Genomic DNA, 27361 nt, shown 5'->3' on the forward strand with positions numbered 1-27361 from the left:
CTAGCCTGAGGGTCCGTTTCAGGATGTGGGGATCATGGTATAGGTACACCGAGTGCAATAGACAAAAGACCGATAAACGAGAAATTAGGCTGTGAAGAAGAAAAAGAGCCTATGGGACTAATTTACATTCTCCTCCTTGTGCCCCCCCCCCCCCCAATATTAAATCCTGGATGCGCCACTGGAACTTAGACTATAGATACATGAATAGAGCAATATCGAACTTACGACTATATTCAGTTTAAACCAAATGCCACCTATTTGACGCTTGTATTCTAACGGTGTCTCTTTATGGTAAATCTCATGGCAACTTAAAAAGGCTCAGAACATCCGTATATTGAACTGATGTTTTGCGGCGGATGCTAGGTTTACGCTGAAATGACTTTATGAGTAACGAGGTGATAAGTGAGCGGACGTAGCCTATCATCACACTAAGAGTGAGGAAGAGACGTTGGACCTGACTCGGCCACGTGCTGCGGGTGCCTCAAGAGAATTTCAACCTGGCTCGGTTATTCTTCAAGCCAATTGGAAGGCTACTAAATACTACCCACATCGTGTATACGGCGGGGCAATGGAGGAGCCGTGTGGTGTCCATATACTCCAACTAAGAGGCGGACATTCAACATTTTTACTATTCTATATTTTTTAAATATGAATGACTAACATACTAATTTGAATTACTAAGTTAATCTTTTTTAATAAAACTGGTATGGCTTGACATATTACATAAAAAATTTAGGATTCTAAAATATAAGCCCACGAAACGGATGGATATGAAATCTCGTGGTTCACCGTATAGTTGTTAATCAAAAGGTCTGACGTCTGACTTTACTAACAAAATTCATAAGTTTTATCACGTCGTTCAGTAAAATATATTTTTTTTTTCATAATACTCTGCCACTACTTTTTCCTGAATTAAAAATGAACCTACTTACATACCGGATCTTATTTTTTCATTATCTCTACAGCCATATTATGTATGTGGATTATGGGCTTCACAGTGGGGGCTGACTGAGCTCTAGCCTGTGGGCCTGGTTTTAGCGGGGGCGCCGTGGTGGGTCGACTAGTTAACTGATAAAAACACACACCACAAATTTTGTCTTATAGTAAAAAAAAAGTCGCCTGCGGTGCTATTTTCCTTCGTGATTTTTTACATTTAAAATTATGTAGCTGTGAGAGGTAATTTGATATGATATGATGATCAATTTAATTAAATGATAATTCACGTGTAAAATTTTATTTTAAAATATTTTTTAGTGTGTTTCTGAGTGACAAAATGGCTATTTATCCGATATGGCGAAGGGTTGTATGTTACTGCCCGCCATAAATTCTGACCTGGGGACCCGCTTTAGGATGTGGGAGCCATGATTGGATATTGATTACCAACATAATTTTAATAAATTAACAGTTTTAATGAGAAATGGTTGTTAGTTATGTGTTTAAGCTATTAACTCCAATCCCATACAATAAAAAGCAACTTATGAATTCGCCAAACGTGCGATTCAAATCAGAAACCCGCAGTAACCGCCATAGAATTCTCAGGAGAATATTGTATTATCTTGATTTGAAAGCATGTTTTGAAAAAAACCTTTCTTCTCTGAGTTTAAATAGAGATTTTTATAAATTTTGTACCTACACAAAACGCTAATAACAGAATGCCATTTTAATTTTTATTTTCGAATAATGTTGCTAACTAAAATAGTATTAAAATGATGGATAGTTAACAATTCAATTATACTAAAAATGTTCTGGAATCACTGTCAATCTTTGTAATACAAAAAATATTATAATACTCCCTCTACTGCTGAAGTTTAATTTCTTTGTATTATAATACAATATCCTTTTTTGCATATTTGTATTACAAAACGTTAAGTTTAACAAACATAGTCTTCATAAATTAATTCCCCTTAACTCACATTTATTTTTTGACAGAAAGGAACTTGGATTTCTGAGGAATAAATACAAATATTTGCGTTAATATCTTTACTCATAACTCAACATTATTTTAAGCAATTAAAAATTGCTCTTCTCTTCCTAAGATTTTGTCATTAAATCTCTCACCTCCTCTAAATCTTTACAATTTGTAATTTACCATCTCTTTCCCATACGACATAGCCTTCTAGCTTCACCACACAATATTGATAATAATAAGTATTTAACATTACATTAATTCTAACATAAAGTTTGATAATCGTATGGCGACAGTAAACAAAACCACAAAAATAAAATCACAGAACTACTCATATAAAAAGTCACAGTAGAACCGGCTAGCAACCGCATACGGTTAGGTCTAGTACAGGGGTCGGCATAAGTGGCTCGCGAGTCGCATGCGGCTCTTTGCATATACGTTTTCGGCTCTTCAGATATAAATTCCAATTTCACCTCATCTCAAGCAGCCTTATAACTTATGAGTTTTGATTTATCAGCACAAGTGGACAGCTATAAAACAAATGCCAAAAATAGAAACAATAATATTTGATACAAGGAATAGTTTGCCTGAAATGTATGAAGCGTTTAAAAAAACTAGCTTTTAGTATTCTCCTAATCTTTGGCTCTACATAACAAAGATTTTCATCTATGAACAAAATAAAAAATAAACTTAGAAGCAGAATAATGGATGATAATTTAGAAAAATGTATTCAATTAAAAATAAGTAGCTATTTGACAAATATAGTAAAGCTATCAAAAGCGATGCATAGACGCCGTTCTTTTTTCCCCTAAAAATCCACATCCGTAATTATACATAATGAATATTACATATATGCGGCTCTCTGATATCTTTGTAATCCTATTTCCTTGACAATTTGGCTCTTCTCACTTGACAATCTGCCGACTCATGGTCTAGTATATTATGACTAAACTCCTCCGGGTAACGCATAGATGTTGCCTGACTCCCGCGATATGTTTCATGGTCTTAATCTCACCACACTCTCAAAGTTGGGACTCTTTCAAATCCCATTTATGCATCCGGATTTGATAATGCTCAACATTACGTGTCGTCAAACTATGTTTATATATAGTAAGTACAAGAGGCGAAGGGTGGAGTTGGCTGTGGAGATCCGACATTAATAGTGCACAGTAAACTTGTTCAATCAAGCTTATTTGTTTTAATTTAACTAAGAATACAAATTACAGATGGTGATGGTTTATTTTAAAATGTAATTAAACCCTGCCTAAACCAAATCATAATTGATTTAAGAATATTTTTTTATCTTTTATCTATAACGGTTTGTTTTAATTAATACGTTTTATAGACTTTATATTGTTTTATTTCAATTACGTAATCACAAGTAAAATAATGTCTTATTCCACTACATACCTAATTTATAATCAATATATTTGCATAAATATGACTATTTTTAGGTTAGAGTCTAACCTCTTAGCTAAATTATTCACAAAAAGACATCCACCGAATTATGAAAACCCTTTCGCTAGACTTGCTGCACTTAAGCAATGCCCAAATAATATGCGAGATAAGAATATTTCTTTATTAAAAAACTGGTTCTATTGAAAAAGTTTAATTAAAAACATATTCATTTTATATATAGCAAATACTCCTTCACAAGTCACAAGAGAAAACAAATAAAAAATTCAACGAATAATTCACATTCACACATTCTAGTTATTAAACATACTTAATTTTGAAAACACTTCTGAGAAAATATGTTATAACTAATAGAAAAAATCTTTTCGAACCTGTATTATAGGTGTAATAGGTCAGAGTTAAGATTATTCTTTATAAAAGGGCAAAATAATATGTTATTCATTTTATTTCTAGGCCTGTGTATATATTTTGTACACGTTACACTTGGCAGCAAATTGGTGATCTTGTAACGTGACGTTAAAATATCGAGCAGGGAGTGATATACGGAGAAAAAAAATATACAAGCTAGAAGAATAGCAACAAAAGAAAAATATTCGTCGGCTAGGAAGAACAGTCGTCGGTAATTTTCCATGTTGGGCAGACGAGCTTTGCTAAACCTCCCCCAGTCGACCCTTGGCCTTCGCATATTCATCTTTGAAAATGTGTCTGAAGAATTAAACCAAATAAAACAAACGGCAAAGTTGATAAGGCTGCAAAAGCTGTGCGAGGGAGTTGTTCACAAAAAGTTACACCACAACATAACGGAGTAAGTTGAGTTATTCCAAAACAGGAAGAGTTGCGGTGACTAACTTTTAACTTAAACTGCCTGTGCTTATTTTATCCGCAGCGCTTTTGGACTTTATTCGAGTCACAAGCGTTACGTATGTACTTACTTACTTTGTAATTGCGCAATTATTACTATACGCAACCCTTTGCGTTTGTTTGTGAATTAGTACAAAATCGATATTTTGACATTTATTTTAAGGCCACTACCACAAGTTATCTAGTAGAAATACATTCAATAGCTTATTTATTCATAGGTCTAAGTACAACATAGGCATAATTAAAAATAATAAGATAACAAAATAATTATTATTAGTGTCATCTGGTATTGTGTTAATTTTTTCCGTATATTATTATTTTTACAGAATTAACCAAAGACGATTTTATCAGTTAAGAGTAACTGACAACTAATTTAAAATGTATTACCTAATAATAGCAATATCTTATTAATGATTACTAATAAATGGCTACTGTTTGCGAAAATTGTGCCTAAATCCCACCAAAAATTCCAAACCATGCCCATCTATATTTCTCCTGGGCTTCTTCTAACTCAATGCTAATCTGACCGCAACACCAATGATAATTAAACATCAAATCGTAAATTAAATTACTAACCAATAAACACAATACTACAGGGTGACCGCGAGCCTGTACATACGGTGCGCTCCTGAAGTTATGACATAAACGTAATAGTGTATGCGTGAGTGACTGGAAGCTAATAGTGCAAGACTTACTCTGCTCACCATCATATAAAAGTTAGTACCCGGAATTCCTCTGTTCACCCTACCCATCCGAACACCCATATATATCAATCCACATAAAAATATCGCCAGGATAACCTAATTATTATAATACACACATATTTAAAGAGTTTAAAGTAATCATGAATAAATCACGTTAATACACTCTGGTATATTCGTATTGAGAAGGCTTGGAATAAGGCTCTGTTTAGCGGCGTGCCTTATCCAAGAGGCTAGAGTAGATTGGATTTAATAATAAAAAGTATCAAAGGAGAACGGTATTTATTTAAAAATCAAAGGAGTGAATAACGTATATATAAAATTATTCAGAAGGTAGACTTGCAGGTGTCTCCCGAATGACGATAAGCATCTGAATGTGAACGGGGTAACAGGCAAGGTCTGAGTCCAGTTTGATTTTATAGTACATAGCGGTTTATCGTTTATCCCAGCTGTCTTTGTTGTACGATTTTGTCATCACATCAGAGGGGAACGGGTCAACTGGACGCCAGGACAATTGGACGCTGCACTGCCGTAGACACGTAAACAGAACGTAGATGAGGAATTTTAATCAGTTTCTATCTACTACTTAGTAGTTTTAATTCATTTTAATCAATTCAATGCTTACAGGCCGGGCCCTTTTAACTAATTTTGTAATTAACGTGTTATTTGCATTTGAAAATCAATTAGCAAAAACACAATTGTGTGCTTCCCGTAAACATTGAAACATAATATTTTTTTATTGTGGATTGAGAATTACCATGCCTAAGGCTTTATATTATAAAAATAAAAAAACCTCTTTTTTCGTTGGAACTTAAACATGTGCACGATTAAATCATTATTTACGTCTGCATATTTAAATTCTCACCAACTATTAAATCATAATATAAATAATAATATTAAATATTTGTTTTAAAGTACCTATAAGTACCTAACGTCTATTTATTTTCGAATTGCGTGGCGTTCAGTTGTCCCGGCGCCAAATCGTCCTAGACCCCATCAGACCTCTTCTTTTGTTTGAATATTGACACTCTAGGTGAATACAAGTCACTCCTATGGCAGGCCGTGAGTGATGCAATATGTCGAGATGGTTAGTATGAAAACGACTTTCACGTAAGTTGGATAACGAAATAAAAATACATATTAAAAATTCTCTAAAATCTGAATGAAATCATAGGTATGATATTGTTCCCAGTGAATGTACATTTTCGCGACTCCTGTGAGCCTATTATAATACTGTCACCCAAAGGAGTACTTATCTTATCAGTGATATTTGTATGTATCTAAACAGCATATTCACTTGGTGTGTATTTACCATTGGTGAGTACACATAGTGCCTAAAGATGCTGAAGAGTGAAAGCCGGGTCGCAAAAAAATGTCTAAAGTGGAATAGTACAAACTCAAACCAATTAGAATTTTTATAGACTCTTGAATCGATTCCTGAATAGTCGAAAAATATTATCATCATAAATTTATCTTCCCACCGAAAAATAAATATTAATATAGGAGTCAAAATCATCTTGCCATCTTCGTTCAAAAACCTCCCAACAATCTTGCTCTTTTATATATTATCGAGTGGAGTTCTGAAAAAATCCACGCGTCGCAAAATCAAAAGTAACTTCAGACGCAATAATTCTAAAGGTCACAAGATGATTACTGTAGCGTGGAAAGGTTAAAAATATGTAATATTATTTAACTTCATCTTACGTAGCAAAGTGTGACTGCATGGTTAGTGTGGTATATACCTGTTTAATTCAGTGGCGAAACTACGTTGCGCAAAACTCTGCATTGCAGGAGGGAGGGAGGCGTTTAGCTTTGAAATGTGAATAAACTCTTTGGTGGGAAGATCCAAGTCGGTCTCGTTCTTTTCAGAGATATTAGTTTTCAATATTATTACGCAATTATATTTAATATCATTTACATAACATAATACTGCCAGGAATTTTCATATATATTATTGTTAGGGGCCTTATTGTGTGATGTAGCCAGAATTTAAAACTCCGCCACTGGTTTAATTTGACCTTTCGACCACAAGAGATGGGAAGGAGCACTTTCGTTTTAATTTATCTTGGTCAAGAAGTTTTCTAGATTTATATCCATAAATCAAAGTAAAACTCAGTTCATTATTACACATCCATCCAAGTTTTATTTTTTTCGTTATTCAGGAGAGCACTTCAGAAGTTTTAGTGGTAGACAATTGATAAAAGACCACCTAGAGAGAATTAACTCTTACCAAAATTAAAATTTATTTAGTAAAAATCGTCTTCCATAAGCAGTTTCTGTATTAAATATTATACTGCAGACCACCGTATCATGCTCTAATTCAGTGGTGGCGAATCTATGGCATGCGTGCCACCAGTGTCACGTGAGATGGTTTTGCATAGCACGCGTTTGAACAGAAAAAATACCTATACCCAATAATAATAAATGACAGATCACATTGTATAAAAAATAGCAGGAAAACACTCTTTACGAATACGTTACGTTTAATGTAAATATATAATTACACAGCGTCGCATTATAATATTATCGCACTAACCTCATCAGGTGACGGGGGATGCCGCGCCGCGAACCTCTAATTTTGATCGATTTACAATTTTTGTGACCACCATAGCGAGAGAATGCCTGATCGATGCAATTCTGGTGTCAATTTATGCGTAAAGAATCGAAATAATTAATACATTAACAAACAATCTCGTTTCTATCAACAAAAAATGACTGCATCAAATAAGAAACCAAAACTTGGTGAAGCTAGTAGTAGTAATTCTGGCAGACAGTTTCAAAATTGGTGGACCGAAGTGTATGGCATAATTGAAAAAAGTGATAAAGCTATTATTATGTGTGGTATGTTCTGTGAGTGGTATCTAGAATACCATCATTTTTTTAATAGGATTTTTAAAAACTATTTTTTTCCATAATTGCTCGGCACCGCAGACAGGTGAAAAATAATATTTGGTAAATTTTGGCACGCGTACGTAAAAAGGTTCGCCAAGCCTGCTCTAGTTGGTAGCGTTGCGCTGTATGGATCCGCAGGGTTTGGGAAAGAATCTCGCTGACTGGTGAAATTCTTAATAATATGTTGTTTTTCAAATAAATATTTAGGTTTTGTAATATTCTGCTTTCTTTCATTATTTCTCCGTCTCCCCAACAGTATTGATGGAATGGTTTAACCTTTTTCCACGCTTAAAAGGTTCTGAGTGGAAAATGGAGAGAAAAACGAATATTTCGTAAAAACCATTAACAAACAAACTGTGTAAGTATATTATAGGACGGTATCTACTATTTTTCTATATGTTTAATTTACGAAATTATTACAATTATTGATATAAGTAGTTTTAAAATCACAGTCACAATAAAACTTTATATAAACTAAGCGGGGAAAAAATGAAACATCAATAATTTTCGACAACAATAAATGAATACACCAATATTTTAACCGTGACCATGAAGTAAAAGAGTAATATTTACATTACAAAAACGACTTTTCGAAAAACTTAAGTTACTTAAGTTAAACTTACCTTATATTATTCGGACTAATAAATTAGAAAGTAAAAAAATTATAAGCTTAGATAAATCTTTACACATTGTATCAATAGGTACAGTTCCAATATCAGAATATACCAATCATACCACTCAACATTACAAGGGTGACAAACTTTAATATGTATGTTTTGTTGTCAAAACAAAACAATGGAGCAGAAGCAATCATCATCATTTCCTTAGTTATAATTAGATCAATAGGGTATATTATGATTTGTTTAATTGCGGAAATGTCTCTTGGAATATATAGACTGTATTTGTATAAATAGCAAGGATGATCCATAACTCGTCACTCGGCGCACTACCCTACTCGAGTCCAGTCTCTTGGTTATATTAACATCTCGGTACATAGCCAGTCAGTTCAATAATATAGTAAATCTCATCAGTACATCCGTACCCGCAAGTACAACGTTAGTCTGTCATCTTTATCATTGTATTCATTTATTCTTGTATCGATAAAGAAACCGTTTTCTACATTATCTCTCCATACCTCAGCATGCTCAAACGAATAAGTTATATTAAGATGCGTTTAAAAACCATAATTGCCAATATATTCGTCATATAATATGTTGACCATTGTTAACCCAATCCATCAGTTTCGACTGAATGTGATAAGAGATTGTAGAAGTTGTAGCTGTATTTTCAATTCAATTTATTAAAAATGCTTATTAACTATACCGTACATTAATAAGAAGAGTATTTTTAAACAAGTTGAATTGGTGTCATATTTTTGGAGCACCTGGCCAAGACCAATTTTTAATATAATGTACTGTCATCGCATTTTATAACTTTTAATAGAATCATAGAGTATCTACAAGTGAAATTTAATTGAATGATCACTCAAGATTGGATTATTTTTTAATTGTGTTTGGGGTTGTTGGTGTTGATGTTGAATGACTGGTGGTTATTGAGTGGATTGAGTTCGAGAGTTTATTTACTGGATAAATAAATAAGTACAATGACAGGTGCGACAGTTAAGGCTATATTATTTCAGCTGGGGCACGGTCTAAAACGATCGTGACTACGCGACGCGAAGATTGTGCAAATGACGCGTGCAGAACAAAACATAATTTGTCATAAAAAGTCAACATGCGTCCATTTAATGTTATGTTTATCGTTCTATTATTATCAATAATAATATATTCATTGAGATGTGTTCTTTTTCAAGTAAATGGGTATAGTTTTTAGCCATCTTTACCCGTTTTAATAATTAATTCCCCCGTCACCATCACAAAACAAATTGACGTGTTCACAGCTCGACTTTTGCTCTCCGATTGCCAGCCAGTCCGAAATTTCGTGGCACCTATAGTTGAAAATTATTTGCCGTTTCACTGAACCTGTACAAATAATTTCATGTAAGTCCCTGTCATACTTTTTGTATACATAAATAAGGTTATTAATAAAATAGTATGCGTCTTATAAAACACGTATTTTTGCAGTAAATTTGGCAAGTTAGTATGAACAAATTAGTGTCAAATGTCTGGTTAGCATTAGCTTGCCTTTTGTGTGTGTTTCGAGTTGCATTAGTACCTAGGTGTCTATATTTTTGCGCAAAATCGAGTTATCACGAGAACATTTCGAGAGAAAGGCGTAAAAAAGAAATATTGGTGATTTACATTAAATATTTACACAGCAGCCCTCCTTGTGGCAATATTTGTCTGTATCACAGCCATCTATTATTCAATCGATGAAGAAGGTGGCGTTAATATTTTATCAAGAGACGTTGTAAATATTCAACGGGAGCAGGTGTATTTTATTTAAAGCTGTACATGCTTTGACGTCAGATGATGTCATCGATTTACAGAAATTTTAAAATCACTCATCTATTCATCTGAGAGTTTTGACACTTAAAATTAATAATAATTGATTCGTTTGATATCTATTCATATTTATATATTCGGGGCGAATTGGCGGAATGCGATCAGCCCCGGAACTTTTACATTCAATGGGCTCAAAATTATAGCGCCTCTACACGTGCATGGATTTACTTGCACCAATTAATAGTGTGCATTTTAAACTATCACAATAATAACTGTTTACATGTATGTAAACTGTTTATACTGTTTACTTCGTGCGTAAGTGAGACGCGAGTTGTCATTGTATGGTGCTATTTGACAGGTTCATAGATAATCGTTAAACGTCAAAATTTTCTGTGCGGTGTAGTTCCTATTTCATCCGGCAGGTTCGCCACTATCGTTCTACTGCACATGCGCACCACCATCCAAGTACCAATTATTGCGTGAAAATATAGAAAATTCTAATTTTTTTTTTGATTCATGGATGCAATCTTGAAACTTGCACGTTAATACATGTTTACACATGCATTTTATTGTTATGGTCGCGATAATACGTACTATCAGCAGTAAATCTATGCACGTGTAAACAGGGTATTAAATTATTCACGTGACATACTTAGAGCGGCGTTCGAATTCATACACCCTATAGCACACTTCATCAACATCTCTATAATGTGTTGATGAATTAGTGCGCTTTAGAGGCAGAAAAGTCGAGGAAAGGATGAGAAAAAACGCGCGGCGGAACCTCAAAAATCTATTGCAAACTGCAAATAACCGTGAAAGACTCAACTATTAACTATACATACATATGTCTACGTATGTGTTTATAAAGTATTGATAATATGAAACTGAATAAATCTAATTGTCCAATATTGTATGGCTTGTAAGGTGATAAAAATGTAATAAACGAAGCACGATATTGCAATAAGGATTAATAATTATGGTCTCACTCAATAGTATCTTTTTTTAATGTTGCACTTGTTACTCTTGATTTGCAATAATCAAAAACATAAAAATGCATTTGGGATTTGTCAGCCTACCGGGCCCAATCCGCCCCTGGGTATAGTATCGACGAACGACCTCAATAAAACATATCGTAAAATACATCCCATTAAAGTACAATCATATCTACGTACACATTCCGCAGCATGACACTACAGATACATTGACTTGCTAATGCACACTAGAGTAGATATAAAATCACAATACTAAAGTGGAAACTATTAGCACCAGTACCAGTAAGCAAATAAAACCGGGTCTGATCAGTATTAAATCATATGGAAACAATGTATATCTATCAAAAATTTATAGTTAAAACAATAATGTTAGAAAATAGTAAATTATACAAAAATATTATAAATATTCCTCATTTGTCGATGGTATTTGAATTCATCGGCAGGAAACACCACCCAACATCATAATTTTATATAAATGTCATATATAATGAAATATTCCTTTATTTCTCATTGGGGTTGCAACCTTATTATAATACTTTGAGTTTTCTTTTATTCATAATATGAAAAAATAGAAATAGAAATAAAAACTACCAACATTGCAATTAAAAATAACAATTTATCTCTTCCCCATCCAATTATTAGTAGATGACATATAATAATATAAGTGGTTTATTTTTTGTGTACAAGCACGTAGGTATCTGTTTGGGTGGATAGGTTATGGGCCATTTTGATGTTAGTTGCAGGAATTTTGTTATGCTTTAGGTTTGGTAGTATGTTTTACTCAATTTGTGAAAAATACAGATCAAAAAAGTCGCCCTTGAAAAAAAAACTGTCTCTCTTCTACCCGCACTCCTAAAACCATTAGGTATGTCTCAGTATAAAAAGAAATTTGAAATCCTGAGATCGATTAATTTATTTACCCGAAAGTATAATACATATTAATATATGCCCCTAGCTTTCCGGAACTCGTATATTCTATGTATATACCCCAAACTTCAATAGCAGCCAAATTTAAATATTTTTACGATATATGGGTCTTCGTACTTATTGTTAAACCACCATAGCCATCATGACTGCATTGTATGGTGGGTGCTCTATGAACTTATGCAGAAGTAAAGACTTTAACATATATTGGGGTTATATAAAATATATACTTACCTAAAAGTGCTAGGGAATCCGTAGTTCCGCTACTAAGACGTCCACACCCATGATAGGCTAGACTTGTTAATACTATGTAAGATATTTGTTTCTTATTCCAAGGTACAGAAGTAACCTGACATTTGTAAAGCCAATTGGGCGAGAACTATATTCAATCAAACCGCTTCAGATATTTATATACTCCACCTATGTGAGAATGAGTTCAGGTGGATGTTTTATAAATTCTTAAAATAGTATTTATTTATTTTTTCAGGTCATGTCATCTTGAAAATTATAATTTGTGATATTCATTACATGTAAATAAATGTATTTGAATAAATTTGAATTCGAAACCAAATTATTTTATCAATTATGAAACTACGAAGTGATTACTGAACTGATTTTTTTTATATGTATTTTTTGTTATATATTATATTATGCCAGTATAATTAATTTGTCCATAGAGTGATGACGCTATATATTGCTAGCTAAATTTTGACATATCATTCAATATTGTTCATACTGTGATAAGCTTAATTCCAGATGTGAGCACCATGAGTTATGTCGGTCTATACCTGGATTATAATCCAGGTGCTACCAAACTACACCGTGAAATATTCAAATATTTTTATTGAATAATAATTACAAGATAAAAAGAACTTTTTATATACAACGTTTTCAAATTTTCTGTTGAACCATATAAACTTGACTTGACTAGCTTAAACGATCAAGAAAATTTGTACTTGACATGTCATATTGATTTCCATAGTAAAGCGTCAATTACATTGAGCTACTTTACGAGCTGCTTGTTGTCGAAATTACAACCTGCCTGTAAAGTCGCCCAGTGTCAACATTGAACAAGCTAACAAGCAAATTGTAAACAATCTACCGATAAAAGTTGAAAGCCAGTCAACTTTACACGCTACACGCCGGCGTATGGGCCTACTGCGTCTAAGCAGTAGAGCGCAGTAGCAACCTCCTGGTAAAAAAACAAACTACGTTCTGTCAAAATAGTCGCTGGCTTGTGGTTTCTCAGCGAATGGAAAGTTTTGTGTGTCATCATTACAATCGCAGTAGCTGAATCGCTCGCTTTTAAATTCGCCAACAAACAGCTCGTAAAGTAGCTCAATGTAATTGACGCATTACGCACGTATATATTAATAATTTAGTTGCTAAGATAGGCATACAAAACAAAATTAACTGGAAATGAATTCAATTCTACTTAAATATAGCTAAAAGTATTATAAAATGCATTGGCATCGTGTTCTGATATATTCTAAAAGTTTCAAATGTCTAGCTAGTTGGGAAGTTAGTTAAAAATCGATTGCAAGATTTTTACAGGACAAATAAGAATACGAGCTAAGAAAAACGTTGTAAAATGAATCCTTCTCGGATTCAGACAGGGAAAATGGGAAAACTAAATGCATCACAATGCATTACTAATTTATGGATAAACTATGTGCAAATCGTCCTTTATTTGATGTTAAAAAATGAATTGTGTCAAGTATTTGTGTCTCTTTTCCAGAACAAGACAGCCTATACAATTCTTCAGCACCACCATCAGGACTGTGTCTCCTCAAATTAATGTTGCAGTTAAAAAAATATTTAAAACATATGGTATTAATTCTTGATGAAAAGACATTGTATTCGTTAAAATAAAACATCAAAAAATAAATCGTCAGTGTATAGCGTCGTGGAAAAATCTTAATACACCAAACTAATGATAAAAGCACCGTGAGCCGAAAAAGTTTGGTAACACCCAGTGCTGCTTGGTTACCCTGCGCAAAATATTCTACCTACTATTTTTTTTTGTTAAGTCCCGGTGTAGAAAATTTTGTCTGGGATTACAATATCTAAATTATTTCCGTTTTTACCCCGACAGTGTACGCATGAACGTTCATTTTTTTAATAAGTAATTATTATTACTTAAAAACTACGCTAGAAATTTAAATAAAGCCATGAGCCACATTCTTTCATATCGCTAAGTAATTTCAATTAACTATTCTGAATAATTCGACGTAGGTATATTCTTCAGAAAACTTTGCTATTCACTTATAATGTACGTGCCTTGTACTATCTAGAGACCTATATATTTTCATTAAATTCATAATTTATCCGATTGCTACAAGCTTGCAATTTGCTCTTACCCTTAAACTGACGCAATGCGCAAAAATTACATAATCTATAACGATGACGATTTTAAATTACGTACATAGTATGTGAAAATACTGGTACATTTTCATGAAAATATTGTTACCTACCTGCATCTTTATGGACACCTCACTTTATAGATACTGAAGGCAGCTTTAAATGAAGTTTTACCATTTTAAGTAAGTACCTGTATTTTGACAGTCGTCCACATAGTTTACCTACATAATAAAGAATATAGATATTAAGAAAAAAATATTCATACAGTATTTATCAGTTGTATACATACAAAAAAAGCCAACTAAGTCTGCAAATGCTATTTTATAAGTACTATATATATATATATACACTGTCTTAAATTTATTGTTTAAAAATTTAAAAAAAAAATACTTTTTATGTACCTACCGAAAATGTAATTTATTTATTAATCGATATCAGTTTAGTACCAAACCATCGAAGTACGTATTGAAAAATGTACTTTAGAAAAAGTGGGACGGGGTGAGGTTGATTATGATTGAAAAACATAGCGACCCGGGACTTTTTTATTTAACACTATGCCACTGCCGATGACGTAGGTGAATAATAATAATAATGTTTACCACTGTGATAAAAAATATACAACTTCATACGCTATCACCGAAACTTGCATGAGTATATTGTTCCGGTTATAAAAAGAGTGATTTCGGTGAGTTGTCTACGTCCTACGAGACTATCTCCCGGTGCATTTTATCGCCACGTCAATTTAAATCTCTCGCTATTTAATGGTTCGGCAAGAGCTTAAAGCTCGAAGCTTAACCCGGGTGAACGGTGAACAAGAAGATTAGGGTGAATTATTTCCACAGAACAAGTGATAAACCTCCTGAAGGATTAGGAAAACAAAAGGAAAGTGGAGTAGGCCTCGGTGATTTGAAGTATTTCGTTTTTTTACGCGCCATATTTACGTTTTGGCATAATAAGCAATAGGCAGTTATATTCTGAGGCGGCTATCTAACAATGATGCTAATTTTATTATTTCAGAAGCGTTATTTTACTACAGATATTTTTAGTGTATCTTTTTCTCGCATGTTTTTTCGGAAAAATTGACAACACTTTCCCATCCTCCTCTTAGAATGAGACTTTCATAGTTAAATACCACCCACCACTGTTATAAGAATGATTACAGACCTTTATAATATATATATTTGGATCTACAATTCTTTATAGGATTCGGGCCGCACCAACCATCAGAGGTTTCACAATGTTTTTTTTACGAGAAATGGACGTTAACCACTAGTTTAACTTATTCTGTCCAAGCTCTGGTCCAAACACACATTGAAAAAATTAAACATGAATTTTACTAGACCCAGGTTTTGAACTCGAGATATACGACGCTACTCTCTTCTTGGCGGTCGTTTACTCATAGCTAATGATTATGACCGTCCTGAAATGCAACCATCTTCCTGCTACCAAAACTTTCCACCCTTCAAGCACTTCTGCGTCCCTCGGACCAAAGTTAATATTGCTTTGCACTCTTCCTCCGCTTCACCTTTCCGAAGTGCACGCAAAACCACAAATCTCTTCAGATTGTCTTGTCTGCGATGAAAAAATTGTCCGAATAACCGCAGAATGTCTCAGACATAATAGTGTCAATAACCGTTTTTTTATCCGAATCTCTGTATGACTGACTGGTTTGTTTTATGCTCTGTCCAAGAAATATAAACCATTCACTATAATGTTGTTTAAGTATGTTTAAAATACACTGCTCTGTTTTTATTCTTCCTTTGTCGATGGCGCTGTAGACATATAACGTTGAATTTTAAATGTAATATTCCATCTTCATTGTAGATGTCTTTTATTTGTCAGATTGAATTATTGCGTTAAATATATAAGTGTTAACTTATGTAGGGACCTATATTGTGACGTTTTTCTTTGTAGTTTTTAATGCAAAAAAATGCAGCCAAAATACGCATAAAATCTATTTACAATTAATTCTAATACTCTTTCCTCCCATTATAAAAAAACACGTTTTAATTTAGTTTGAAACCTTTTCTATCGATGGAACTAAATTTTAATTTGAAAGAACTTCGCTACGCTCTTTAATAAAAAAATGTTTAAAAGGTGTACACAATTAGATAATTAAAGACATCTCTTATTTTATACCGAAACTATAATATAGTACTAGTAGACTATTAATTACTATACCTTTATACACTTTATCATAAGAGAATAGTGTAGGTATATAGTATAAAGCAAAATGGCTTAAAATTGGTATGCCTAGACAGTTTTTTTCGGGGGTAAAAATAATTACCTTTTAACTTGCATATTTGACTTAATTTATATAATCTTGAGACCGTTTTCATCTATCGACATGCACAATACTCAATCAATTCAATTTATGGACTTGTCCTGGGACCAAACTTATTTTTTTTCCACTCTGGTGTCTAGAGTAGGTACATTTTTTTTTAAATTGTCATATTTATTGATGTCATTAGCATTTTTCATTACGTGAATACTAGAGACGCTAACAAGCTTGGAGGCCCTCATTCAAAATAATCTTAAATCGCCATTGAATATTTAGCATATTTTTAAAGATTTTAATACGTTCTGACAAAGCGAAAATCTTGATCCGAAAATCCGCCATTGTTTGTTTGATATGATAAAAACATAATAATATTATTATTTATGAAAAAATCTATATCTTTATTCAAACAATTAAACAACCATTATAATAACGTAATGCGTCAATGACATTGAGCTACTTGCTTGTTGGCGAATTTACAATCTGCCTGTAAAGTCATCCAGTGTCATCATCGAACAAACTAACAAGAAGATTGTAAACAATCTACCGAGAAAAATTGAAAGCCGGTCAACTTATCACGCTACACGCGGCGTGTGGGCTTACTGCGTCTGCACAGTAAAGCGTAGTAGCGACCTCCCGGTAAAAAACGAACTACGTTCTGTCAACATAGTCACTAGCTTGTTGGCTTTTCAGCGAATGGAAAGTTTTGTGTGCCATCATCACAATCGCAGTAGCTGAATCGCCCGCTTTTAAATTCGCCAACAAACAGCTCGTAAAGTACCTCAATGTAATTGACGCTTTAGACACGTAAAACTAATCATAAAAATATTCCATGTATTTATGTACTGAGATATTTCAATAATTAATTATTACTTATAAAAATTATATCATTTTTAAACCTCATAACCTTCCTAAGGCCTTGCCACTATTATATTTATTATTGTATTGGCCCTGTTAGGGCCTAGTTACGCCAGTGAATGAAAAACAAGTTTATAAGTTTCTTTCTGTCGGAGATTACACAATCTTCTGAGCTTTTTGTCACGCTTTTTCTATTGGATATCACTGGTGACATTTAAAGTAAGTACTTTACCACAAATTAAATCACTTAGCGCCATTGGGCTCGCGATAAAGTTTGCAATAATAAATCGATTGTGAATAAATTACACATTTTCACATAATAATAATGTATCATCTTACCTATCTCTAAGTATGCCCCTGAATATATTTTTTTGTGTCAGACAGACAACTTCTAATTTCTGCCTGCCTCGTCTTGCTTATTCAATTATAAATTATTATTTCAGGAGTTACTTACTTTATTTTGCTCTATTTGATTGAAATTTAGTTAAGAGATGTCAGTCAGTTTTAATTGTTTACGTGGCGATGGGTCGTTTATTAAACCACGTCTACCAAACTTATAACCTAGAAATGATCGAAATTGAAATGAAACTATCATCTTGTGTCGGTACCTAGGCACCCATAGACTAATATATACCAGGGGTTTCAATAAGGTCGATCGCAATCTACCGGTCGATCGTCAAAAATATTTTATTTATTTATTCATAATAGGGAAGTATAACGTGATTTTATTTATTATACATATTTATATTGTAGGATAAGTAATTCAAACTCTGTAGCATCCGGAAGCTCAAAATAAAATTTACGTATTCAAAATAAAATAGCTACAATTATGTAAATAGTTTTTTTTAATCTATATACAACGCTTTATTTAAGAGCGTACTTCAGTGAAACGGCAAATAATTTGCAACAGTAGGTGCGACGAAATTTCTCACTCGTCGCCTAGACTCGTCAATCGGAGACCGACAATAAAAGTGTGCGCACGTCGATTTTTTCTGTCATGGCGTCGGATGAAAATATTCTTAAATCGTGTAAAGATGACTAATAAATAATAATAAAAAACTTTACGTATGTACTTAAAAAAGAAAACATGTCTATGAATATACTATTATTATTAGTAATATAACAATAAATGGACGCATGATGGATTTTTATGACAATTTATATTTCGTTCGGCACGTGTCATTTGCACAATGCGCGCATCGCCTAGCCACGATCTTTTTAGACCATGCCTCAACTGAAGTATAGCCTAGTAAGATTCTATTTTGGTTTAAAATATATGTATTATAATATAATGGCGAAGCCCAGCAAAACGAACCAGCGAAATCGACTACATCCTCACCGACAAGAAGGATATTTTTCTAGACTGCACAGTCATTCACAAATTTAATACTGGCAGCGACCACCGAATGGTAAGGTGTAAAGTACGATTTAACATCAAACGTGAGAGATCCAAACTGATGCAGAAGCCTAGAGTCCGCAGATGCTTGAGAAGCAGAGTCGAATTCCAACAAGAGCTGGAGAACAGGATAGCGGCTTTCCAAGCTGAAAATTACCCCATCTCCATACAAAACACCGAGGCAGTAGCAAAAATCATTATAGAATCTTCGGAAGAGACAGTTGCTGCTGTGGTTGAACGAGTAAGCAAACTTTCAAAGGAAACGTTGGATCTTATGAAGCTGCGTAGGAGTACGAAAAGCGAGCAACAAGTTGCAAATGATCTCGAATACTCCACGCTGTGCAAAACTCTACGTAAAAACATACGAGAAGATCTTCGTAAGTTCAATATGAACCTTGTAGAATCAATTGTTGCGTCAGGAAGGAGCTTACATAAGAACAAGCAGCATCTGTCAATAGGGAGACGGCAGATCACGACACTAAAAGCGCAAGATGGAAGTATCGTGCGTAACTGGGATCATCTACTGGACACTGTTATAGAGTTTTACAGCGCTCTATACAAAGATGCCACTGACATCAACTCAGATCTTCCGGTGAACGGAGAATATGGAGATCCTCTTCCCGAGGTTACTACCACAGAGGTGGAATATGATATAATGTGCATGAAGAGTGGGAAAGCCCCGGGAGAAGATGGGCTGACTATCGATGTTCTCTAACGGGCCGGGAGGACGGTGAGCGATGTGCTCGCACGTCTGTTCACGTCTTGTCTTCACGAAGAGAACATTCCAGAGTCATGGAAAAATGCCTCCATTATTATTCTCCATAAGAAAGGAGACACTGAAGATCTGAAAAACTATGGACCAATTATTAGTCTACTGCCAATTCTGTATAAGGTTTTCACGAAAATACTCTCAAACCGTCTCGAAACAGTACTAGACGAGAACCAACCAAGAGAGCAAGCCGGATTCAGAAGAGGCTACAGTACTATGGATTATATACAGGTCGTCAGGGAAATCATAGAGCGCTACCAGGAATACAAACTGCCATTATATCTTGGTTTTATAGACTATGAAAAGGCGTTTGATTCCATCAAAAAATTCTCAATTATAGACGCCCTTAGCAACCAAGGAATTTCCAGACGCTATATAAACATATTGAACAGTATATACAGTGATGCCACAGCATGCGTGAAACTCCACAAACGGTCGTGTAAATTCCCCATTAACAAAAGTGTCCGGCAAGGTGATACCATTTCACCTAAACTATTCACCGCTACTCTTGAGGACTTATTTAGGAAACTTGATTGGGAGGAAAAAGGTGTTCAAATTAATGGGGAGCACCTCAGTCACCTGCGCTTTGCAGATAATATTGTTATACTCTCACAAGACCCGAAAGACCTCCAAGGTAGAATGCAAGAACTCGCGGATGTCAGTCAAACGGTCGGTCTATAGATAAATGTCTCAAAGACAAAAGTGATGAGGAACTGTTTTTCGGACCCTGCGATTATCTGTATTTCTGGCACCCAACTCGAGCAAGTCAGCAGCTACGTCTATCTCGGACAGCAGGTGTCCATAGACGGAAGCATGCACGATGAAATTGCTCGAAGAACAAAGCTGGGATGGAGTGCTTTCGGACGTCTGAATAGTATCTTCAAGAGTGACCTACCATTACGTCTTAAGCGTAGGGTGTTCAACCAATGTGTGCTACCCGTGCTCACGTATGGCTGCGAGACGTGGACCCTCAACACGAGAGATGTCCAAAGGCTAAGAGTCACACAGCGAGGCATGGAGAGGTGCATGTTGGGCATCACGCGCAAGGACCGTAAGAGGAACGAATGGGTTAGAAAGCAGACAAGAGTACGCGATGTAATAGACGTTGCCAAACAAAGGGTGGGGCACATTGCTCGTCGAAAGGACGGCCGCTGGACAAATGCCGTCATCCAGTGGTACCCAAGGGGTACGAAACGGCCACTGGGTCGCCCTAAAAGCCGCTGGATTGACGAACTGGTAAAGTTCGGCGGAAATACGTGGCAGCGAACGACACAGGACCGAGAGAGTTGGAGAAAGCTTGGGGAGGTCTTCATCCAGCAGTGGATTGACCCCGGCTGATGATGATGATATAACATACTTATACATATATAATATGTCCATAATTTCAGAAAAAGTATATCGCGGAGGATTTTTCTTCTCCAAAGTAGATCTTATGTAAATATTAGTTGACACCCCTGCTATAATACTGTAATAGGCACATATGAAAAACACGTAGTTTTTGGTCGAATACTAAACATAAACATAAAAAAATAACGCATAATAGACATTAAGATGCACATTATCTACACTACCCACAAAATAATTAAATGGAAGTCTCTGCCTAATATCTTCCGTTATTACCTGTGCATAATATGGAATGAAATATCATGTCATTCTATACTTATATTTGTATTTATAATTAGTAATCTACAATATTATATTTTGTAACAAACCAAATTATATTTACAATCCTTAATGCTTACAACACCCGGTTTATTTGGAACATCTCGGACTAAATGTTTATGTTTGCAAGCATGCAGGTATACTGCAATCATCATACAATTGTTTGATAGCATTAAAACAGGCATTGCAGCAAACAATACTAGTACACCTGGGTATCGCCCATGGTGCCACTATACAATGATTCCAGTCTAACTGACCGTGCGATTCTTGTATTTCAGTTTTAATACTTTTAATCCTCAAACAACACTCAAATAAATATATATGTTACTTATAAATTTAATTATCTATATACTCTATTTAAGTATTTACACTTTACTTGTATGAAAAAATCGCACTGATACCTATGATCGTATAAGTCAATCAGTATACAGTGACACCGTTGGCACGGTAAAAGCGCCTTGCCGTTGTAGTGGTATTATATTTTGCTAGCATAAAACCAGGCATTGCACAAATTTTGGAGATCATTGTGGCAAATTTCCCTTTCAAAAAAAGAAAAGTAAAGGAAATCTATACCAGTGCATCCTTTTCGCATCATACCACACCCCTACGTATCATATTTATTGTGGCATAGGTACTAGGGAATCCAATCCCGAGCCAAAATTCTGATCCCGGGATTTCGGGATTACAATTTGACAATCCCGGGATCCCGGGACTGGTCCCGGGATTGGGATTTTTTTCCATTGTTAATATAAAATTTTTATATTTACAAATAACATTGATAAAATAGGTCAAAAATAAATCTAGTATAATTTATACTATTTAAGACATTTATTGTTAATATTGTATACGTTAAATCTTGGAAATACACAAGTTTAATGGAGTAAATAATATTGTAATATAAATAATAATGTGAATTTAATATGAGATTGCTATTTCTGATAGTAAAGACATAATGAATAGATCAGCGAGATTTAAAATAGTAAAGCAAATAATCATGGCGTACTTATGGCCTTTCCGCTTCATAAATCTAATTAGTCAGCCAAATATGAAACTGCCGTGAAAACGTATGATATCATGGTGGAATTACTTTGTTAAAAGTGCGAAGCATTGTTTTTTTACCAATCTTTCTCATTTTTAATAATCTATGTGAAAAAATAAAATTAATCGGCAACCTACACATCAAACTTCATTCAAACTCAGTTTATTTCTATTGTAGTTATTTTGTATTAAAAGTATTTTTTCTGTTATATTTTCCATAAAAATTGATAAAAAAATCAATCCCGAAATCCCGGGATTATGTTTATCAATCCCGGGATTCATAGGTATCGAAAATAGCTCGGTATCCCGGGATTGGATTCCCTAATAGGTACATACTGAATAATATTAGAATACTAGCTGACCCGGCAAACGTTGTTCTGCCATATAAATTATTTCTAGTGAATATTTTGGTTGTTAAATAAAAAATAACGAATGTATCGTAAGTGTGTGGGGATGGGATATATGACAGAAAGAGGAATAGAGCGCTGTAGACGATGACCGCCGATAAAAACAAAAAAATATCAACTATTCATTTTCTCAATTCAAAATGAGTAATGATGTTCATAATGAATGAATTACCTGTGACAGGATCTCGTTGTTTAATGTTTATGCAATATCCGTCTTGTCCCTTCCAGAAAATTAGCGGATATTGGAGAGCGTCGTATGAACGGTGTGTGTCAGCGATGAACTCCAGATTATTGTTTCTTCTTCGAATCACGATTTCTCGCGTCGATGTGCGGTCGCCAACCATGATTCCAGCAAAGTCGTCAACAACAGGCGCATTGAATCGACGCACGTGCTCTCCAGCTGGTGTTTTATCAGGATTGATGACAATAGCGTGATTGTCACTTTGCAATTCGTGCATGTGTGCTTTGAAGAATTTCAATAATTCATTGTGCTCATTCAACAGGGCGTCCAGTTCGCCGACGATGCGCCTGGCATTAGGCGAATTGAGGTTATTGTAGCCGCAACGTGCATCCACATGAGTGATGTCCTCACCGCCCATGAAATAGATTTGTAAAAATGTATGTGGTTCGTTTGACATTGGCAGCAATGAGCCTACTTTGTGGTATACTTGGCCTTTGATTTTGAACGTAGAATGGAATTGTTGACCATTTGCCGCAGTATTGTGAACTATTTCTGTTGCTCCGAACGAAGTCATTTGGAAGCATGAATTGAATGTGCGAATGGACTTCAGGAAAAGGTTTGAATCTGGAACCGTGCCGATGAGCAAGCCGTTCAATGGTTCTGGTGATATCTCAATTTCTGCTAGTTGCACTTTTCCTGATGCGCAACACATCCCGGCTGACTCATGTTTGAATTTGAGCGCATGACAATGGGGACATTCTTTGTCCATAGCACCAATCAGCACTTTCGGATGAGCGGAATATTCAATATCTGGCTCGTACTCGAATGCGAGACGAAGGAACAAAGCGGATGTAAATGTTTGATGTACTTGTTGGCGTTGTCAGCCATTTGCTCTGCGTGTGTTAACTACGAACCGGCGCGCTTGGCTCCGTTCCAATTGTCGTTGTTGATTTCGTTCAGCTCGTGCCTCTTGTGATTGGGATGCACGCAATTGCGACATGCTTACACGCACGTTTTTGTTATCTTGTTGGATTTGTTCGTCTGTTCTTTCTGCTCTACTATTTTGCATGTTTGTTGCTTTATTCGTTCGACGGCCCAAATGGCCCCCCTTGTATCTTGCTGGCATTGTGCACTGTAATAAATGCATATAAAAATAAATAAATTAAAATAAATCGTACACAATTTTGCATGCACTGCGTTGTGATATGCCAAATGAAATGTCAAAATGACGCGACGCTTCTCTTAAATTCTTCTCGGACGTAGCGCCATCTGTCATTCAACAACATAAATAATTTTGTTCTGTTTGAAATACGAACGACGGTTAAATTTGTTCATACAAAAATAATAAAATCGCGATTAAAAAATGGGAGGGTGGGGGTAGGAGGGTGGGGGTAGGAGGGTGAAAATTTGGGGTTATAGGTATTTTTTTATGCCAAATAATAAAAAAAAATACAAAAAAAAAAAATTTTAAAAATAAAAGAAAAATTTTCTGGATAGAGATACCCTAATCATCTAGCGGTATGAAATATACTTGTTGACCTATTCTCATACCTATCAAATATACATTAAAAAAAATCATAAAAATCGGTCGAGCCATTTCGGAGGAGTTCGACCACAAACATCGTGACACGAGATTTTTATATATATAAAGATACAAAAAAAAAAATTTTTAAAAATAAAAGAAAAATTTTCTGGATAGAGATACCCTAATCATCTAGCGGTATGAAATATACTTGTTGACCTATTCTCATACCTATCAAATATACATTAAAAAAATCATAAAAATCGGTCGAGCCATTTCGGAGGAGTTCGACCACAAACATCGTGACACGAGATTTTTATATATATAGAGAAGATATCAAAATCTTTAGTGGTCCTCGTAGTCCAATGCATGACATGCTGGATTCTCACACGGTTACAATATATTTACTTGATTTACCTTAACTCATTCGACGCGGATGACACGGCTGCCGTGTCCCCGTTAAGCGGCCGATCGATCCAATTAACATGTTATTTAAATACGGTAATTAAAAAGTAATTAAAAGTTACGCAGCGATTGTGTTAATCTCCGTTATTTCTGTTATTGTTTGACTGCAAAAAATAGAGAGAAAAATACTTTAAATAGTGGAGAAATAATAAAGTTTTAAAATATATCATCATCATATAGCACCAATTACTTCACATTTCTTGGACAGAAGACATGATGAACTAGTCAATGAAGATAATCATCATCATCATCAACCTGAATCTATCCACTGCTGGTGAAGGCCTCTTGAAGCTGCTTCCACTTCTCTCGGTACAGTGCGTTACGTTGCCACGTACTTCCACAGGACATCATTTAAGGCCATGCATTAGTTGAGGCACGGTCTAAAAAGATCGTTGCTAGGCGATGTGCGGATTGCGGGTCGCGGGTCGCGGGTGAAAATGACGCCTGTCAAACGAAATATTATTTCTCATATAAATCCAACATACGTCCATTTTATGTTCTGTTTATTATTCTATTAGTAACAATAATAATATATTCATTGACATGTTTTCTTTTTAAAGTAAATGGGTAACGTTTTTAGTCATCTTTACACAATTTTAGAATTAATTAATTAAGCCATCACGCAGCAAAGTGACGTGTGTCTGACTCGACGTTCTCTCAATGAATGTGAAGCGAGTACAAAATTTCGTCGCGCGTACAGTTGAAAATTATTTGGCGTTTCACTGATGCGTCACCTTAATCGATCCAGCGGCCTCTAGGTCTACCTTGCGGACGTTTTATACCTCTTGGATACCACTGGATGACTATATTTGTCCAACGAATGTCTCTTCTTTGAGCTATCTGTCCAGCCTATCTCCATTTGAGGCTTGTAGTAAACTATATTACATCGCAAATCCTTGTCTGCTTCCTTATCCACTCATCCCTCTCTTTGTTCTTTTTTTCAGTATGCTGAACTACATTGACTATTGCTAAGATTAAAAATAACAACGCTATTTGCTTACATTACAGAGTGTGAACTGATGTGTACCTATGTCAAAAAATAGAGATAAACCTGAGATAAACCCTTTTGCTTTTCACATACTTAGTTCATATATCTGAATCAGGCATTATCCTTAAAAATGACACTCGCCAAGAAATTAGTTGACTAATATTACTCTGGCAAACAAATCCCATTACGGTTTACTGAGACATATCGGATCAAAGAAAACTTAAATTAAAAAAAGTTAGAGGAAACTGAAAATCTTTGCAAGGAAGATACAGAGAATCTGTATTTGGAATTTTTTGTAAGAAAGATGACTAATTACTATGGATAATTGATTATGAAATACTACAGGTTGTAAAATAATCCCGTGTTGTCTCACTTGGAAAAGTGTAGAAATGTGTAGAAAGCGACACAGCATCCCTAACTCTATGGCGATGAAGGGAGCTTGCGGCAGATAGAGGAATAGAGATGATTCTTGGAGTTGAAGAAGACCACATTTGGTTGTAGTGACGATTATCTTGATGATGAAGAATAAATTCTGTTTCTTCTGATAATAAAGTTGTGCATCACACTATCTAAGTCTAGTTGACAATATTAAGTGGTCGAAACTGATCCCGTTGTATATAGATATTATCAGGGCTTTTTTTTCTATTTAACGCGGTGGAACGGCGTTCCGGCACCTTTTTTCACGGTTTTATTTCAAAATCAATTAAACGAAAAAATATTTGCGCTTAAGTAATTACAATAATAATTCGTTAAAATGATAAAATAAGGTACAGGTGGAAGCCATTTTGAATGTTGGCGTGTTAGTGTTAGTGAAGTAACCGTATAGTTTAAATAGCAAACATGCGTATGTAACTAGCTTCATACGTATGCTGCGTATTATGATTTTGACAGTTTGACGTTTATCGCATGGCAGCATCTGCGTATATTGTTATTTACGTTTGTTTAGTCAGTTTGTGTTACGATTACGTGTTGTGCAACTATTTTATATATTATTTAGTGCAACCCCAAGTTTAAATATGAAAAAAATTTCCTGTTACTTCTCAACCACCGGCAGCGGCGCCGATTCCGCAAATAAAAAGCTCAAAACAGAAACGATGACAGAAGATATGGAAATATCGGTACATGTAAATGTTCCTGAATCATCTCTAGCTGATCTCGGGGATCAAGGTCGAACTCAAAACGATTGGCCAGACTGCTGGTCATTAGATCAAAAAAACGATTTTTGCTCAAAAAACGAATGGTTGAACGTACACAAAATGAAACTTGGCTGCACAATTTGCAGAAACGTTGGAACTCTTGGAACTGAAACGACAATGGGAATGAAAATATCCAAAGAATG

General features: G+C 34.8%; 1 protein-coding gene across 1 annotated transcript; it reads left to right on the forward strand.

The window, feature by feature from the left end:
* Positions 1–19000: 19000 nt before the first annotated feature.
* LOC147067275 (uncharacterized) lies at positions 19001–19705 on the forward strand. The gene has a single exon (XM_085954987.1). It carries the CDS (start codon positions 19001–19003, stop codon positions 19703–19705), a length of 705 nt encoding a protein of 234 aa, XP_085811113.1.
* The last annotated feature ends 7656 nt before the right edge of the window (positions 19706–27361 follow it).

Source organism: Rhyacophila brunnea, unplaced genomic scaffold, assembly GCF_057557595.1.
Source record: "Rhyacophila brunnea isolate RB1 unplaced genomic scaffold, BYU_Rbru_1.0 scaffold_4, whole genome shotgun sequence".
NCBI lineage: Eukaryota > Metazoa > Arthropoda > Insecta > Trichoptera > Rhyacophilidae > Rhyacophila > Rhyacophila brunnea.

What these genes read in the sequence shown, in the direction of transcription:
- LOC147067275 (XM_085954987.1), top strand. Translation starts at nt 19,001, where the DNA reads ATGGTAAGGTGTAAAGTACGATTTAACATCAAACGTGAGAGATCCAAA.